Source organism: Dendrobates tinctorius, unplaced genomic scaffold, assembly GCF_039654945.1.
Source record: "Dendrobates tinctorius isolate UK_male_01 unplaced genomic scaffold, ASM3965494v1 ptg000164l, whole genome shotgun sequence".
In the NCBI taxonomy this organism is placed as follows: Eukaryota; Metazoa; Chordata; class Amphibia; order Anura; family Dendrobatidae; genus Dendrobates; species Dendrobates tinctorius.
In genome coordinates, this window is record NW_027361831.1 from 7,299,185 (window position 1) to 7,320,027 (window position 20,843).

General features: G+C 42.8%; 1 protein-coding gene across 1 annotated transcript in view; it reads right to left on the bottom strand.

The window, feature by feature from the left end:
* Positions 1-241: 241 nt before the first annotated feature.
* Positions 242-20,843, bottom strand: part of LOC141052956 (uncharacterized) — a 123,038-nt gene continuing 102,436 nt past the window's right edge. The window contains 2 exon segments of the mRNA XM_073550294.1: positions 242-9,002; positions 9,005-10,456. Coding sequence (XP_073406395.1) covers positions 8,908-9,002; positions 9,005-10,456 — 1,547 coding nt within the window. The 3' untranslated portion in view covers positions 242-8,907.

Below are 20,843 nucleotides of genomic sequence, written 5' to 3' on the forward strand. Positions count from 1 at the left end.
GGATAAGACCTGATTTGTGCTACTTTCTCAATATTTCTACTTCACATCAGGTCCGACACAACTTTACCGCACAAAACAGGATTAAAAAACTTGTACTGCAGTCAGACATGACGCTAAGTGCAATATCTAATTCATGGAGAACTGATAAGATTTCTGGTCTTATAGAATGTGGCTAACTAAATATGAGTATTATGAGTATTGTATTAGGGAACATAGAAGAACTGACACTGGACACACACGGTAAAACTGCAGTAGGACATTTATTGTTTCTTACACATAACTAGATAACATAACATGGAGTCAGATGAACCTTTCTACAAAAAGTGATAACAAAGTCATTACTACAAGACTGTATGAGAAAGTGATTTATTCTACAAGAAACGCCAGAGCTAAAAATGAGAGAATCCGGGCCCCGTGGCTGGATACTCCGGGCCCCCAGCGTGTTAGGACCATACGGGGTCTATGTCCCTGGAGCTTCTCTACTCGGTATAATGAGACTCACTGATCTTGTTCATATAAAGAGCGTGTGAGAATAATAGAAAATGCCAGAAGACCTTGTCCTTGTATAAAGAACTATGGAGATAGCGCTATTTTTCTGTATAACATATGTGAGACCATATAAAGAAGGGGGAGCGCACCAGGAACTATTCAAATATAAGATATTTTATTGAAATATAATACATGAACATGACATAAAATCATTAAAAAGCAGGAGAACCGAAAACATTCGGATTTTCCCTGACGAAGGCACGCTGCCGAGACGTGTGTTAGGGAAGTGGCTCTCATTTGAATATTTTCAGTTCTCCTGCTTCTTAATGATTTTATGTCATGTCCCCGAATTGTATTTCAATAAAATATCTTATATTTGAATAGTTCCTGGTGCGCCCCTCCTTCTTTATATGTTCTCTATTGTCCTTTTGGCAAAGAACTGTATATATACAGCGATCCTAGTATTATTTCCTATTATATATATTGTATACAAACTCTAATCCTATTTTTGGTCATAGGAAGTTGATTAAGGGGTTAACTTGTGCTCTGTATAACATAAGTGATGTTGTTATAGCCCTAATAATTCTGTACAGGGGAGTGGAAGAAGGAAAAAAGGGATTGTAGACATTTTATTCTAATTTCCCTTTAAAAAATAATATCACATCTCAAATATTTCAATTTTTATACAAAAGAAAAAGCATTTACGGTAATATCATAAAAAATGAGTTCAAAGACCTTGTGTGGAGGTAAACAGCCAGACTGAAGAGGCTTCATCTCCAAAAGTCTACTTCAAGTTTCCTTATCTACAACATGACTTCTCAACTGGGAGCTTTGAAACTTATGAACCAGCAGATTTGGATGAAATGGGCGACTCATCAGGTTCCATTTCTTGTCTTGAAGGGAATCAGTTCCCAATGATGGTTAATAAACTACTATACTTAGCAAAGAATGGGATTAGATAAATGGACCACATTATATGTCAGATTGTAAGCTAAAAATAACAAATAGATGGCACATTTGGGATATTTTCTGGGTGGTCGGGGCAAGGATTGCAATACTTGTCCACATAGTGTGTGTGTATATATATATATATATATATATATATATATATATATTTTGAAATATTCAATGCACATAGAAGCTTGCTTTTTAATTGCCTAGTAGATGAAAGATATTAGTAACTGCATTTATGTTTAATTATATAATTATATAAGTGTAATTCTGTATTTTTTGGATTATAAGATGCTGTCATGGCTGTAACTCACATGCCTCCTCAGTGCTGCCTTACTCACTGTGGTCACCACGTGGCTTCTCCTCGTATCAGGCCGTCTCGCTGAGTTTGCCTCTTGCCTTCTTTGCTTGACTTGGCTTTAGGAGGAGTGGCCGGTCTCTGCAGGAATTCAACTCTGCTGTGTCTGGCAAAGATTAGGTTCGCTGGCCTATCCTGTACCATCAGGGTCTATATTAGGCAGCTCCCCTACCACTCTCTGCCTGAACTTTGGTTCCTAGCCTGCTAGCATCCTGTTTATGCATAGCTCTTTATTCGGTTTCCTGTTATCAAACCAGTTCGTTTACCCAGTATGTTTGATTTCTCCATCACTTACTCCGGTTTTGTGCAGTGAACCCATGCTGTCTGCACTGACCTCGGACAATCCGACTACACTTTGGTCTCACTCTCCTGTACTTCGTACCCATGCCTCTGATCCTCCGGTCAGCTGCTGTAGTCCTGGGGACTGCCTTGTAGTAGTACCTGGTGTCTAACAGCAGCCTAGAATATCCTCACCATTACAGGCCCTAAAAGACCCTGTAGATACTTATTCACTGCTTTCCAGGGTAAGCTCGACCCCTGGCACAGTGTGTCCACACCCACCAGCGTCGCATATTGTTTGGGCCATGGGCCTGCCTGACAAATCACGACCCAGAGATCCCAAGTGTACAAGTATTGTATGAGGAGGTCCACTCTCAGTGTGAACATCAAGACCAGCTTTTGCAGGCCATCAATGAGGTGGTAGACCAGCTGCAGGGTCTGTCCAACACAATGTCCGCTTCTACCATGTGCTGCCAATACTACTCTGGACACTCTTCCTCTCCAATGGAACCAACTATTACTCCAGTTTCTGGTGGAACTGCTAGGCCCCAGTTTCCACATCCGTCCCACTACGATGGAGACCCAAAGGAGAGCCATGGCTTCAACAGTGTCAGAGCCATTTCACACTCCACGCTCAATTCTTTCCTTCAGACCAAGATATTGCTTATAGTTTCTCTACTGTCTGGAAAAGCCATGGCAAACCCCATTTTTTAAGGGTGTAGGTCCGGATACCAGCAATATTCGGAGGTCCCTGGAGATGTTCCGAGCGGTATTCAAGGTTCCAGGCTGCACCTCATGGATACCATGACCCAGTGTGACTTATGCTTCCATACTTTGGTGGTGGAGCTGGTTGGGAATGACACTAGGTAAGAGTAACTGCACTACAAAGCTACTGAAGTTACCTTGACCTGGCAGGAGAAGTGCCTTTCCACTGCTGCCCATCCGTATTTCGGCTCTGCAGGCAACTTCATTCATCTGAATCTGGTCCGTCAAATTCAGCTTCCTGCACAACAGCTGGATCATCCCGACTATTGCCCCCATTGATATACAACTCCTGGCAGGACCTGTTCGATTTATCATGCTGTGGAATAGAGTCTGGCATACTGAATGAAATTACTTCTACGTGCTACCCAGATTTGTGAATTTTGTTCTCCTGAGCCCTCCATGGCTGCATCTACACACACCAGTTATTGACTGGTCCTCCGGACAGGTACTTCATTGGGGACCACACTGTGCTTCCAACTACCTAGCCAAAGTCCCGCCCAAAACTCTGCCTCCTGTGCCTTCCAACCTTGCTTTGCGGCCCATCTATTATCATGCTTTTGCAGACATCTTCTGTAAAAAGAAAGCTGAGGTCATTCAACCACACAGACCTTATGATTGTGCCATTGATCCTGGCACTTCAACAACCCGGAGGTAGGTGTATCCCCTATCTCTACTTGAGACTAGAGCCATGCTTGAATAGATCTAAGAGAATTTAGCCAAGGGATTCATCAGTAAATCCTCTTCTACTGCCGATAGCGGCTTCTTCGTGACTAAGAAGAATGGTTCCCTATACCACTGTATAGACTATCGAGGTCTTAAGAAAATTACTATTAGGAACAAGTACTCTGTGTATTTGATTTCTGAGCTATTTGACAAAATTCGTAGATCTAAGATCTTCATTAAATTGGATCTGTGATTACTACTTAATTTGTGTCTGTAAGGGAGATGAATGGAAAACAGCCTTTAATACCCCTGATGGGAACTATGCGTATCTCGTCATGCCCTTCGGGATTTGAAATGCACCAGCCGTGTTTCAGGCGTTCGTTAATAACATCTTTTGGGATCTCCTCTATGTTTCTGTGGTTGTTGATTAGGACAATATCCTGATATTCTCCCTTGATCTACCTTCTCACAGAAAACACATCCGTCAAGTTCTGCAGCAGCTTCGGGAGAACAATTTGTTTGCCAATTTGTCCAAATGTGTCTTAGAAGAAACCTCTTTGCCTTTCCTCGGCTACATTATTTCCAACCGAGGTCTCGAAATGGATCCAAAGAAGATTTCTGCTGTTCTTTCCTGACCTCATCCTCAAGGTTTGAGTGCCATCCAGAGCTTCATGAGTTTCGGCAACTTCTACAGGCAATTAATCCTCCACTTCTCGTTCGTTATGGCAGAGATTGTTCTGAGTCAGCCTTCCAGCATTTGAAAGAGGCCTCTGCAAGTGCTCCCTTGCTGCATCACTATGATCTCAACAAGCAGTTTCTCTTTGAGGTAAATGCCTCATCTATTGGTGCTTGAGCAGTGCTCCTGTAAAGAAGTACTTCAGGGGAAGTCTGTTTTTTATCTCCAAAATTGCGCTCAAGGAATGCGACATCTACTAGAGGGTGTCAGCACTCAAGTAATAACATACATGGACCATAAAAATCTGACCTTCCTGCAGTCCACCCAGAGGATGAATCCTCATCAAGCCAGGTGGGAAATCATCTTTGCTCGTTTTAAGTGTTTTTAAGTGTTTGACATTCTTCTCCACAGAACGGAAGTGTTTTTAATTACACTTCCATTCAGTGGACAAGAATGTCAAAGTTGATGCACCTTCTCGATCCTTTGATGTGTCCGATTCCCTGGAGGAGCCTCGGCACATGATTGACCCAACTAGGATTATTTATGCAGCCCAAGTTCTTTTAATAGACATTCCTCTGGGCAAGACTTTTGTCCCTACTGGTAAGAGGAGGAGAATTCTGTCTTGGGGGTCACAAAACCAATGGGCATATGGAAGTCCACTCAGCTAATTGCTTGCCACTTCTGGTAGCGATCACTGGTAAATGATGTATAGGACTTTGTAACCAGGACTGCCTGTCCATTGTGTGCCAGAAACAAGTCCTCTAGGGACAAGCCTGTTGGTCTCCTACTGCCACTTCCTTCCACTCCCTTGCAACACATAGCCATGGATTTCATCACGGATCTGCCTCTGAGGGTTCCAACACCATGTGGGTTGTGGTTGAGTACCTTTCCAAAATGGCTCATTTCAATCCACTAGTCAGTCTTCCCTCGCTACTAAGTTTGCCACACAGTTCTTCCAGCACGTTTTTTCCTCTCCATGGCCTTCCTCTCCAAATAGTCTCAGATCGTGGCAATCAGTTCACTTCTAAATTCTGGATAGCTTTTTGGAAGCTGCTGAACTACTACTCTGGGCAGTTTTCTTAGAACAACCACATTGGGGAGTCTTCTGGAGCATCTCCATTCTTCATTGCTCTTTCCTAGCCCTCAGTCTTAAGTTCTGACGCCTATGTTTGCTTCCTTCAGGGTACTAGAGGCTAATTCTTCTTATGGTAACTTCCTTCAGATCTGGCAGCAGACATAGACCTCCCTCCTTAAGATCGTGTCCAGTACGAAATACTATGCAGACAAGAAGAGATTACGGACCTGAAAATATAGTTTGGCTGTCATCTCCCAATATTTTCCTGAAGGTGCCTTCTTACAAGCTTGCTCCTCGGTACCTTGGGCCATTCAAGGTTCTCAGGCAGAGAATCCGGTGACCTACAGACTTCAGGTCCTAGTGAGCCTACATATCCCCAATTCCTTCCATGTCTCACTCTTGGTGGTCATAAACCACTTCTTCAAGCCCCTAACTCCTGCCTCTATGCTTGTTACTGAAGGATCCTTAGGACGTATTTGAAGTGAAGGATATCCTGGATTCCAAGAAAGGTGAAGGAGGACCTTTTTTTCTAGTCTATTGGAAGGGTGACGGTCCTGAGGAGAGGTCTTAGGAGCCTGACGACAATATCTTTGTCCCTACTATTCTTGAGTGATTCCTCTGTCGGGCTGGCATCACCATGCAGTTTCCATTTTGCTTGACCGGTCTATGTCTGGCAGAGATTAGATTCCCTGGTCTCTCTGGTGCCAGCAGGGTCTATATTAGTCAGCTCCTCCCAGCTCTATTTCCCTTAACATTGGTCTCTAGCTTGCTAGCACCGTGCTTATGCGTATCTCCATATTCTGTCTCCAGTTATTGACATGACCTGTTTACTCGCTCTGTTTGACTTCTCAATTCCTGACTCCAGCTTTGTACAGTGAACCAATGATACCTGCCCCAAGCTCAGACCGCCTGACTACGCTTCTGTATCATGCTACTGTACCTCATACCTGTGCCACTGACACTTCGGTCAGCTGGTGTAGACCAGGGGACTACCCTGGAATGCTGGAATGGTACTTGGTGTCTAAACGGCAGCCCAGCCAATGCTCAACATCAGAGGCCCTAAGAAGATCTAGTAGACACATAATCACACCCCTCCAGGGTAAGCCAGGCCTGTGGCACAGTGAGTCCACATCCAAAAGCATTACAGACGCGCCCAAGTTTAGACAGTGGAAAAAATATTTTTCCTATTTTGTACTAATTAAATCTTCCCTCGTGGCGCAAAGTGGCACGGTCGATATCACTAACTGTAATGAATTAGGGTAGAATAGGGAAATACTAAAACCCATTGTAACTGTTTCTCTGCACAATGCTATATATTTACATATAATGTCACAGAAGGGACATTAATGAACACTGCAGCTCACATATACACACACACACATCACTGCTGGACAGTGCATGTACACTCAGTTCTTCTATATCTGCCATTTACATACACACAGTTCTGCTACAGAACTGTGATTAAGCCCTTTCAGGGTGAAACGCGTAGGAAATTGCTCCCCTCCATACGCCTCTTTATGTCGTTTTTACCTGATGGTATGAAGATTTTATATTCTCAATAAAGCAATTATTATTTTATCTCCTGGAGACGCTGGAAAAATCCTTCTTTATGTTGTGCATGCACTATACACCCGGGTCAGGGTGTTTCCGTGCGTCGGAGGTGTGATCAGGAGTGAAGAGGGGTGAGCTGAATACTTCTTCTTTGTGTATTTCACATTTACATACACACACAGCTCTGCTACAGCTACACATTTACATACACACACAGCTCTACTACATATGCACATTTACACTGTCTCAGCGGTATCCTCCATCACAGGAAGCTGCCTCCAGACTACAAGAGAGACTAACTTATTAGCCAGACTTTTTGTTTTAAAAGTGCATCTAATAGTCCAAGAAATGCAGTAAAGTAATTTTCCTTCGCATTTAAATATACGACTGTTTGTTATATGGTTTTTGTTCAATTTGTCAATAACATATATACAGTGGGGAAATATGTATTTGATAGACTGCCGATTTTGCAAGTTGTCTCCCCTACAAAGAATGGAGAGGTCTGTAATTTTTATCGTAGGTACACTTCAACTGTGAGAAACAGAATCTAAAAGTAAAAACCAGAAAATCACTTTGTATGATTTGTAAATAATTAAATTGCATTTTATTGCATGAAATAAATATTTGATCACCTACCAACCAGCCAGAATTCTGGCTCTCACAGACCTGTTAGTTTTTCTTTAAGAAGCCCTCCTACTCTGCACTCGTTACCTGTATTAATAGCACCTGTTTGAACTTGTTACCTGTATAAAAGACAACTGTCCACACAATCAATCACATTCCAAACTCTCCACCATGGCCAAGACCAAAGAGCTGTCCTTATAAAGACAACCAGGGACAAAATTGTAGACCTGTACAAGGCTGGAATGGGCTACTAGATAATAGACAAACAGCTTGGTGAGACGGCAACAATTGATGGCACAATTATTAGAAAATGGAAGAAATACAGGTAACTCAATCTTCCTCGGTCTGGGGCTCCATGCAAAATCTCGCCTTTTAGGGGCAAGGATGATTCAGAGGAAGGTAAAGAATCAGCCCAAAACTACACGGGGGAACCTGGTCAATGACCTGAAGAGAGCTGGGACCACAGTCTCAAACATTACCATTAGTAACACACTACGCCGTCATGGATTAAAATCCTGCAAGAAACGCAAGGTCCCCCTGCTCATGTCAACACATGTACAGGCCCATTTAAAGATTGCCAATGACTATCTGGATGATTCAGAGGAGGCATGAGAGAAGGTCACGTGGTCAGATGAGACCAAAATATAACTTTTTGGTGTCAACTTCACTCGCCGTGTTTGCAAGAAGAAGCAAGATGAGTACAACCCCAAGAACACAGTCCCAATCGTGAAGCATAGTGGGGGAAACATCAAACTTTGGGGGTGCTTTTATGCAAAGGGGACAGGACGACTGCAAAGTATTGAAGGGAGGATAGATGGAGTCATGTATCGTGACAATTCGGTCAACAACCTCCTTCCCTCAGAGCATTGAAGATGGGTCGTGGCTGGGTCTTCCAGCATGACAATGACCCAAAACACAAAGCCAGGGCAACGAAGCAGTGGCTCTGTAAGAAGCATTTCAAGGTTCTTGAGTAGCCTATAAAGTCTCCAGGCCTGAACCCAATAGAAAATCTTTGGAGGGAGCTGAAACTCAATGATATCCAGCGACAGCACCGAAACCAGAAAGATCTCGGAGAAGATCTGTATGGAGGAGTGGGCCAAAATCCCTGTTGCAGTGTGTGCAAACTTGGTCAAGGACTACAGGAAGCATTTGATCTCTGCAATTGCAAACAAAGGTTTGTGTACCAAATATTAAGTTCTGTTTTTCTATTGTATTAAATGCTTATTTTGTGCAATAAAATGCAAAATAATTATGTAAAAACCATACAATGTGATTTGCTAGATTTTTTTTAACATTCTATCACAGCTGAAGGGTAGTTACGCTAAAAATTACAGACCTATTAATTCTTTCTAGGTGGGAAAACGTGCAAAATTTACAGTGTATCAAATACTTATTTCCCACACTGTAGTTTCTCCCGATGTACATTATTTTTGATGGTCAACAAAATATACTTTCCAGTAATTCATTTTTCACATTCTAGGTCTGATACTGGATTCCCCCCGTATGAGATTTTAGATGTTCAAGAAGGTGCCATTTTTGGGTAAAACATTTTTCACATTCTGAACAAAAGGCTTATCCCTAGTATGAATTTTCTGGTGTCTAACAAGATATGATTTATATAAAAAACATTTCCCACATTCTGAACATGAATATGGATTCTTCTCTGTGTGAACTCTTTGATGTGCCACAAGAAATAGTTTACTTGTAAAACATTTCCCACAATCTGAACATGAAAAAGGCTTATCCCCTGTGTGAGTTTTCTGATGTCTAACAAGATATGATTTATATAAAAAACATTTCACACATTCTGAACATGAATATGGTTTCTCCCCAGAGTGAATTTTCTGGTGTCTAGTAAGATGTATTTTACGTGCAAAAGATTTACCACAGTCTGAACAGGAAAAAGGCTTCTCCCCTGTGTGAGTTCTTTGATGTCTAACAAGATATGATTTATATAAAAAACATTTCTCACATTCTGAACATGAATATGCTTTCTCGCCTGTGTGAATTCTTTGATGTGCAACAAGAAATGATTTACTAGTAAAACATTTCCCACATTCTGAACAGGAGAAAGGCTTCTCCGCTGTGTGAGTTCTCTGGTGTCTAACACAATGTGATTTCTCTACAAAAGATTTACCACATTCTGAACATGAAAAAGGCTTTTCCTCTTTGTGGGTTCTCTGGTGTGTAACAAGATGAGATCTTTGTCCATAACATTTTCCACATTCTGAACATGAATGTGCCTTCTTCCCAGTGTGAGTTCTTTGGTGAATAACAAGACAAGAATTCCGGCTAAAACATTTCCCACATTCTGAACATGAAAAAGGCTTCTCCCCTGTGTGAGTTCTCTGGTGTCTAACAAGATGTGATTTATATACAAAACAATTCCCACATTCTGAGCATGAAAACGGCCTTTCCCCTGTGTGAGTTCTCTGGTGTGTAACAAGATGTGACCTGTGTCCATAACATTTTCCACATTCTGAACATGAATAAGGCTGCTGCCCTGTGTGAGTTCTCTGGTGAATAACAAAATAAGATTTCCGGTTAAAACATTTCCCACATTCTAAACATGAAAATGGCTTTTCCCCTGTGTGAGTTCTCAGATGTCTGTTAAGTGATGATCTCACTTTAAAACATTTACCACATTCTGAACATGAATATGGATTCTCCCCAATATGAGTTATCTGGTGACTAACCAGATCTGATTGCTGGTTAAAATTTCTTCCACATTTGGAACAAGAAAATCTCTTCTCCTCTATGTGAATTTTTTGATGTTTAGCAAAAGATGTTTCAAGGGGAAAAGCATGTCCATGTTCTGAGCTTGAAATTGGCTTATTTGCTTTAAGAGCAGATCTTTTATTAATGCCTCTTTTCTGACTTTTAGTTGTATTAGTAGTCTGTAATGAATCATAAGATAGGACCTTTTTCAAACGATCAGACAACAGATCTTTGCTGTGAAGAGATGATGATATATCTGGAGTAATGGCATTCACTTCAATTGTATCCTGTGTGATCTCGAGATAATCTGCCAAGAATAAAACCAATAATAAAATATCCTTGAAATTCATATTTTTGAACATTTCTACTCAAAATGTCCATAGAAATGGTAAGTTATGGAGTAAAACTGAATTATTCACTAAGACAATGACAGTTCACAGTCTAATAGAAGACATCATAACAAGTCCATGAATAAGTGGAATGTGGGGATCAACTGTTTGTTCATTCTGCCTACCAAATATTGTAATAAAAAGTCACCAAAAAATGTTATGTAGGCGAAAATGATAGTAATAAAAACATTTAATTATCCTGCAAAAAAACAAACTATTCGCTATTCTCACTATACTCTATGGTCTATCCTTTAAAGAACTTGATTCCTCCGGTCGCATACTTTTCAGTGTAGTGTGGTCTCCTGGACTTTCTTTACCTGTGTCCTTCATAATGATTATACTCATGTAAAATTTGTGTGTATTTATGTATACACTAATATTTTAGTACTGCTTATACTAAATATCTATATATAAATAAACTATTTTCTTTACATATTTTGAAGACAGTTTTCATGCCTTGAATTTTTCGAATTTTTGATATTAATGCTTCTCTGTAATATTGGCAGTCAAATAGCCATTTCTGACATTTCTAGGCCCCTCAAAGTACTTTCAAAAGCGTTTTTTTTACAGCAGAAAATAGGTTCTGTAAATTTAATTGAACATATAAAAACTTGTTGGTAAACTTGTAAGACTTATATCAGCCAAAAAAAATAACGTTGAAAAAAATAAACCGGCATGTTGGAAAAATGCTGCGGACCAAAAGCAGGAATACTGTAAATGTTATTTATTAACTATTTTGTGTGGTATCACCAGGGCCGGATTAAGGTTGGTGGGGGTCCCTGGGCAGAAAATCTGGTGGGGGCCCCCATATCATTAACATTTTAGCCATAACAGTAGAGCGCGAACTGTAGCACTTAGATGTACAATCTAATCTTATCCTCTTGTTCTGCCACATTTCCACCACCACCATCATTGCATTCTCACCCACCACCCCATCATTGCCCTCTCGACCATCACCCCATCATTGTCTTCTCCCCATCACTGCCTTCTCCATCACCCCATCACTGCTTTCTCCCCATCACTCCCATCATTGCCTGCTCCATCACCCCATCACTCCCATCATTGTCTGCTCCATCACCCCCATCATTGCCTGCTCCATCACGCCATCACTCCCATCATTGCCTTCTCCATCACCCCATCACTGCGTTCTCCATCACCCCATCACTGCCTTCCCCCATCACTCCCATCATTGCCTGCTCCATCACTCCCATCATTGCCTGCTCCATCACCCCATAACTCCCATCATTGTCTGCTCCATCACCCCATCACTGCCTGCTCCATCACCCCCATCACTGCCTGCTCCATCACCCCCATCATTGCCTGCTCCATCACCCCATAACTCCCATCATTGTCTGCTCCATCACCCCATCACTGCCTGCTCCATCACTCCCATAATTGTCTGCTCCATCACCCCATCATTGCCTGCTCCATCACCCCCATCACTCCCCTCATTGCCTGCTCCATCACCCCATCACTGCCTTCTCCATCACCCCCATCATTGTCTGCTCCATCACCCCATCACTGCCTGCTCCATCACCCCCATCATTGCCTGCTCCATCACCCCATCACTGCCTTCTCCATCACCCCCATCATTGTCTGCTCCATCACCCCATCACTGCCTGCTCCATCACCCCATCACTGCCTGCTCCATCACCCGGCCCCATCACTGCCTGCTCCATCACCCCCATCATTGCCTGCTCCTTCACCCCATCACTGCCTTCTAGACCATCACTCCCATGTCCCATCACTGCCTCTGCCTGCACCATCATACACACAGATATACACACACACAGACACAGACATACATACATACATACATACATACACTGATACACACATACATACACACACAAGACACCACCTCTCTCCTCTCACCTGTCCTCCGCAGCATCGCCAGCGCTTCCTCCCTCACACAGCAGCGGCCGCTGAATGATGACGTGTGAAAACAGGAAGCGCGGCCTCCGGGCAGGAAGCAGGACGGACCCTTGCCGGCCGCTCCGTTCCTGCTATTCACTGACGGCGTCTAATATTTATCCTCGCGCTGCGTTGGCGGTCGCTGCCCAGTGGTGGGGGCCCCCTTAGAAGCTCTTGTGGTGGGGGCCACGGGGCTGAAGCCCCGCCTGCCCCTCCTATAATCCGGCCCTGGGTATCACTATCTGATTAAGGAGCATACACATTTAAAGCTTGAAAATTACAAATCTTTCTAGGTTATTTGGCAGTTTTCAGGTATTTTCAAAAATAAATGCAAAATATAATAACCCATTCAACCCTGAACCTGTTTTCACCTTCACGACCAGGCAAAATTTTACAATACTGACCAGTGTCAATTTATGTGGTAATAACTCTGGAACGCTCCAACAGATCGTACTGATCATGAGAATGTTTTTTAGTGACATATTGTGCTTCATGATAGTGGTAAAATTTGTTCACTATGACTTGCGTATATTTGTTAAAATACGCAAAATTTGGCAAAAAATGTAGCAATTTCCAAACTTTGTATTTTTATGCAGTTAAATCAGAGATTTATGTGACACACAATAGTTAATAAATAACATTTCCCACATATCTACTTTACATCAGCACAATTTTTGAAATATAAATTTTTTTGTTAGGAAGTTAGAGGGGTTAAAAGTTGCTCAGCTCTCTCTCATTTTTCCAACAAAATTTCCCCCAAAAATTTTTTCGGCACCACCTCATATTTGAAGTGACTTTGACTGGCCTATGTGACAGAAAATACCCAAATGTGACAAAATTTTAAAATATGCAACCCTTAAAGTGCTTAAAACCACATTCAAGAAGTTTATGGACACTTCATGTGCATCACATTAATTAGAACCCTGTGGAAGGTAAAAATTAACATTTTACTTTTTTCCACAAAAATGTTCTTTTAGCCCCATTTTCTTTGCACAAGGATAACAGGAGAAAATCGACCCCAAAAATTGTGCAAGTTTTCCTTAGCACTCCACATGTGGGGGAAAACTACTGTTTGGGAGCACGTAATGGCGCAGAAGGAAAGTAGCATCATTTGACTTTTTGAATGCAAAATTGGCTGGAATCAAGAGCTTACACCATGCCACGTTCATAGAAGTTACACCTAAAACAGTGGAAACCCACCACAAGTGACCCTATATTAGAACTGATCTAGTGTTTCCTTAGTATATGAATTTTATAATGTGGTGGCATACATAAGTTGTGTAGAGTGCACCAGGTTGGCATATGTGAGTTGTGTCGAATGCATCAGATTTGCATACGTGAGTAATGTAAAGTGCATCAATACGTGAGTAGTGTAGAGTGCATCAGGTTAACATATGCAAGTTGTGCAATTCAGAAATAACTTAAGTAGTTCATACATGAGTGGTTGACTCTGAAACTGTCTTTCATACACAGACCAGGTTTGTCGGGGGAGGGGTGGGGTCACACTGATTAATGGCATCCTTTCGTATCCCCCTTCTGTAACACGCTTTGAACCTTTTTTATGCGACATTTCTCTCTTTCCAGTTTGAGGGACCTCACCGAGGAAATGTTGCTCTGGTACAACACGGGCACCTTCAGTTCCGGAAGTACTGGGGCCTGCTCCTTCCTCACATCCAAATATTAGGGCTTGATCTCTACCTCGTGGAAAACGTTATACAGGGTGGCCATTTATATGGATACATCTGGGTGGGCCCTGTATATGGATACACCTATATAAAATGGGAATGGTTAGTGATAGCAACTTCCTGTTTGTGGCACATTAATATATGGGAGGGGAAAAACTTTTCAAGATGGGTGGTGACCATGGTGGCCATTTTGATGTCGGCCATTTTGGATCCAACTTTATAAATTTCCCACCCAGGTGTAGCCATATAATTGGCAAACCCTGTACAATGTCATTTGTGCAATGTGCACAGCCAGCTTCTTATACCACACCTTAGCTTTTCGCATGGTACTGTAGGGGTGGAGGACTTGATCAGAGAGATCAACTCCCCCCATGTTTTTGTTGTTCCCCAGAACACAATCTGGTTTGGGGATCAGTGTAGAGCAACCTTGTACAGTGGTGGGGGTGCTGCGGTAGCTCTGGCAGAGAGGGACTCAATGAGTGGGATGCTGGAATAAAAGTTATCCATGTAGAGGTGATAACCTTTATCCTGCAGTGGGTACACCAAGTCCAACATAATTTACTCCCTCACACCCAGGACAGGGGGGCATTCAGGGGGTTGAATCCAGGTGGCTTTCCTTTCATAAACCTGTGGGTGTACCCTGAGGTACTATCACATAGCTTATAGGCTTTAAATTGGATACCTGGCCCTTTTACTGGGCAGGTACTGTAGGAATTTGAGCCTCCACTACGCAGATGTACCTTTGGGGAATGAACATCTCAGCAAACTTGTTGCTGAAGTGATCAATGACCGACCAAACTTTGAAAATTCGGTTAAAAGTTGGGGTCATTCTGGGGATGACATTGTGCATTATCTTTCTAATGCAAAAATTTGGGATGGCCTCAAAGTGTATCCAGACCATAGCCATGTGGAAGATTGGAGTGTAATGTAAAACGCCAACACTCTAATATTTCTGAATTTCTGCCTTCTTCACTATCCCCATGTGAAAAACAAGGCACCAAAACGTCATTTCTACAGAGTCTACAGGGTTCCATTTGGAAAATGATGAAGTGAGATTTTGGGATAAAAATTGTTGGGAAAACAAATTTGTCTGGGACACAATGAGATGTAAAAAATTGTGTCAGTGAAAAATACTTTGGAAAAGTCAATTTATGTGAGGCAATACTGTCATTGTCAAATTGGATTCCTGATTGAACCACAAAATCAGGAATCTGTGGCTCATAAATTTTGGGAGGTGAGGTCCATAAGGGGTGACTAATAGTGGGCGATGCCTCATGTTCTGTCCAAGGGAGTCTGCGTGGTGGTTCAGTATCATTTGATGAAGAGGAGAAAGAAAAATAAAGGAAGGTGGCATCCTCTCCCTCACTATCTGTGTCGCAGGCAAGGAAGACTTGGGTCTCCTTGGCTGAATACCTTGTTTGGGACAAGTATAACATTTTTTTTTAAGTGTGTGGTGTATGTATCAAATTTTATTTAGGTGTTTGTGTGACTTTTTGGTGTAAACTTTTTTTTACATTAAATTTAGACTAGAAAAAAGGAAGAAAAAAATAGAAGAAAAGAATCCCGAAAAAGATAAAAATAAGAAAGAGATTATAAAAATTTGGTAACATAAAAAAACCTTACTAAACGGACGACAGTAAAAACAAAAACTGAGCACCCGCAACTAAATTACGCTAATTGTAATTCTATGCAGTAGAAAAACCTGTAGTATAATTGCAACCTGTGCTCTGAAAGCTATTTTTTTTCTGCTGAGCCAATAAAGATATCACTCCGAGAATACATTTGTCATTTTTGTGCATAAAAGTATTTACATCGATTTTTCTGGCTAACACGGTACCACAATATAATTCTTTTATTGTACATCACTAAAATTCTGAAACTACAAATTACTAGATGGACATCAGTAAAAACAAATTACTGAACACCCGCAATTATCTGATACGGATTGTGATTATATTTTAGCTAAAAATACTGTAAAATAAGTGATTTACTACAGTATATTTTTTACTGTGCATTACATGGGTCCTAATCTAGCTCTATTAACTAATCTATTTTTTATTTATTTTTTTTTTTACACACTGAAACTAACTCTAACTATATTCAGTAAAAAATACTGTAGTAGACACAGATTACTATGTTATATTTTTAATGTCCCTGGGGGCGTGGCATGGCAGGCGAGGAGTGAGGACGCGCTCTGGAGAGCTCCCACTCCTACACCCGTAACTGACCTGAACAGAGCCCGATACAAATGCCCTCTACACCGATGCCTACCAGAAGGAGCAGAGGGAGCACGTCCACCGGTCCCGCAGCGCCCGACAATGCTCCCCAGAGTATCTCCCGCTACTTTTCAGGAGCGGGGAGAAAGAAGGCCTTAGGCGCCATGATGTATGCGGCGCGCAGAGCACAGCCGGCCCCGCCGTTAACAGGAGGAAAGGTACAAGAAGTGAGGGAGCAGTCCGGGGAGATGGAGGACCATGGGGGGACCCCTCGGGGATCTTGCAGTGTGATCGCGGAGGCTCCACAGGCACTCTCCCCATGATAGGATCACTGAGCCCCTGGAGGCCCGTCTCTCACAGGGGAACCCCGCAGACAAACCAATACAACCACGCGCCAGTGAAGCAGGCGGGGGCCCGGGAGAGACTTCTGCAGAACTCCCCACGCTATACTTACAGGGAGACATTATTAATCCCCCAGATACCAGTATTAACACCAACAGTGATTCTTCAGCACAGGGGGAAAGGAAGTTGACTCTATGATAAGAGGGCAAGCAGACCATGCTATGTCACCTGCCCATCAGGCTGGACTGCCATTTAGCACAGCGCCACCACCTGCCTACCAACAAGATGCATCACTAACACCACAGTGCGGGACATCGGCCTCGCTCTTTACAGGACACTCTGCAGCATCCATAGGAGTTGATTTCAATCTATTATATAACAAAATAAAAGACATCCCGACGAAACAGGATATGGAGCAGTACATTGTTCACTTGGAATCTTCCTATAAAGCCGAACTTTCCATACCTAAAGATGACATCCAACAATGTGTGAGAAAGTTGAATCCCATGACCAGCTTCTGGCCTCTCTGAAAGAAAGAATGGAGGCTCAGGAGAAAGTCACAGCCGCTCAAGCTAGACAGCTGAAGACCCTAGCAGAAATGCTGGATGATTCTGAGAATAGGGAACGTAGGAACAACATAAGAATATGGGGGTTACACGAATCTATACCTCCCCAGGAGTTAAATTCCACTCTGAGAGGCATCTTCAACTCGGTATTAGACATGCCCCAAGACACCCCACTGGAACTGGACCGTGCCCATAGAGCTTTAGGCCCGCGTCCTAGCGAGCAGGACCCACTGAGAGATGTGATATGCCGGGTACATAAATACCAACTTAAAGATGCGGTCATGGGGCAGCCAGGAGAGCAAAGCCCATAAACCATTTAGACACTCGCATACAGCTTTTACCAGATTTGTCCAGATGGACCTTGCAGAGGCGCAGAGCTCTTCGTCCCCTTTTGGATGAGTTACGGCAGCGTGAACTTTCTTACACCTGGGGGTTTCCGTTTTGTCTTCGAGTTCAGAAGAGGGGAAGGATGCACCGATTGAGCCACCCTAGTGGTATTCCAGCATTTTTGGCTGCCCTAGATATATCTGAGGTGGACATTCCTGAGTGGCCATCCTTACCATCATTCTATAGATTGGAAGACCCTCACAGAGGTCAAGACCCCCAAGGCAGCGTCGACGCGGGAGACGGCCCAATGGACATGGGCGCATACATCTAGAAGAGGAAGAAGCTGACTGATCACCCAGTATTATTCAATTCTCTTATCTGATTTGAAGTGGGTCTATATATATTTGGATGGGGGAGGGGCCTTGGGGATCATTTCTACAAGTAATGCAGAACTAAAGTTAATATATGCTAATACTATCAGATGATTCCCCTCCTCTATTCCTTCCTTTCCTTTTCCCCCCTTATACCCTTAGACAGTTAATTTTTCATATTAACTATTCCCACAAGCCTTTAATAGCTGAATAATATAGAGTGTCCTATGTTAAGGGAAGACTTGATTCCTAAAAGCTTATACTGTTTCAGGATTATAGGCTGGGGTACCTTTAAACATTGTCAGTTTTGATGACACTGAAACTAATTACGAAATGGGATGTATTTACGGCTCATATGTTTCATAGTTAAGTTAAGTTATATATGGTCTTTATCTATTAGACTCTTTGCTTTAGAGATACGCGACTGTTATATCATTACGAGGTCAGAAACAGGAGGAGACGGCATCTCCGACTCCCCTTCTGTCGTACACTTACCCCCCGGAGGGCTGCTTCGCCATTGAGGGGTGCAGCAATTAACAATTACCTCCACTAGGCTTTAAATTGTTTGTTGGACTGTGCCTATCCAAACTCGTATTGTTAAATTTTCTTTTACCTTTTGTCTTCCTTTAACCCTTATCTATTTTCTTTGATTATATCCACTCCCCCCTATTAGCTTCTTCCTCCCCTTTCTACAGCGGGCACTGGACTCCGAAGCCGACCCATCCCTTTTGGCGAAGCTTGCAACCTTGACGCTGGACTACACATACAATCCGGGGAAGACTGCCACACAAAAGATCATACTGGGCTCCTTGAACACTAGAGGCTTTAATACCCCGCAGAAACGGTCACAAACCCTATATGGTATGCCAACCCAGACTCACGATCCCGAGGTGTGTCTATAGCGCTCCACAAATCCCTCCAGCATACCATGTTGGACACGCTGGTCGATACGGAGGGCAGGTACGTGATCTTGAAAATTCAGATTTTCTCAACAACATATACTATAGCGGGATGGTATGCCCCTAGTAGGGACCAAATTCGAGCCACTAGATCTTTCTTGAAGACAATGGCTGACTTCGCTGAAGGGGTTGTTATATCGGGGGGAGACTTTAACTGGACTCTTAACCCGACATTGGACTCCACAGCAGCAAAATCCTACCTATCTCTTCGACAGTTGTCCTCTTTGAAAAGAGACCTTCATGACTTGCGTCTTACTGATGTCTGGAGACTTTTTAATCCCAACGGGAAAGATTATACGTTCTTCTCCACACAACATAATTCATATGGCAGAATAGATTTCTTCCTCCTTAGTCATTGCGCACTGGCATGGGATCCGAGACCGTCTATTGGAAGTTTCCTGTGGTCGGATCATGCCCCAGTCTTTTTGGACATCAGTCCTCCTGACTCAGTGACGCGACAGTGGACATGGAGATTGAACGATAACCTTTTAAAAGACCCTGCTTGTGTGGCCGATGTTAAGACTACCATAGCAGAATTCTTACAAGATCACACACACGACACCACTGCTATGCCTATCAAGTGGGAAACTCTTAAATGCGTCCTCAGAGGGGTACTTATTAAACATGGATCTCACTTGAAACAAATGAAAAGTAGGGAAATTATAGACCTCACGGAAAAAATATTAACATTAGAGACGAAACTTAAGAAGGATAAGGAGACGGGGACGTTGACTGAATTGATCAAATGCAGAGACGATCTGAAATCCCTGCTAAATGAGAAGTCCTGACATCATAGAACTCGCTTTAAGAGTATATTAAAAGCCCAAGCTAATGTGGACGCCTGTTAGCTAGATTTCTACACCCACGTAGTCAGACCACATACATTCCTTCTCTCCAACGACACCGTGGCCAGACAACATCGAATCCAACGGAAATCCTAGACATAATGCGGCGTTATTATCACACATTGTACAATATTAACGCTGATCGCTCCCCCCAATCGCCCCTAGACCCCCAACCACACATAGAATCTTATATACGCGACACAGCCCTTCCGACATTGGCCACAGACTTGACGACATCACTTGAGCGTTCAAATTCCTACCGACATGACTGACCTGTACAAATTAAATTATTTGACCCTCTTGGAATCGACCCTGAAACATTTGAGGGAGCACGGACGGAAGAATATCTCATGGTTTGGCAGGATGAACTCATTTAAGATGGATATTCTCCCCAGGTTTTTATACTTGTTCCAGGCGGTTCCAATTGCACCGCCGAAAGCATTCTTCCAGACCATTAGATCTGCGCTGATCCGTTTTATCTGGCAGACCTCTAAACCCCGTCTAAAATACTCTATCCTGACTGCCCCGAAGTCCAGAGGCGGCGCAGGTCTCCCTGACCTGGAACTATACCATAGGACCTCTATACTGGCACAGTTATTTGATTGGCAATTCGGACATCATTCTAAACAATGGGTTCAGCTGGAACAGACATCTTTTAATATTCCATTGCGCCACCTTCCATGGATTCGACGCTATGACTTGGTTGCAAATGACTCTGAGGGACCTACTGGTTTCTTGACTCGAGAAGTTTTACAGATATGGAACCATTTTAAAACTAAAAAGAAATTGACCAGCACTCTGAATCCGTTGACACCAATATTTGGTAACCCGGATTTTCCTCCAGGGTGTCACAGAGACCAATTTCTGGGTTGGCATAGAAGTACTGACTTACGTCTGGGACAAGTGTTGGTGGAAGGGAATGTTCCGTCTTGGGAAACCTTACAGGAAAAGTTCCCCACTAGGGCGCTCTCCTGGATGGAATACAATCAGCTGAGCTTGTTTATCCGGGGACATTTGGTCGACCGTACTTCTCACCCCCCCATGACACGGTTGGAAAATTTACTACAACAACAGGACCCT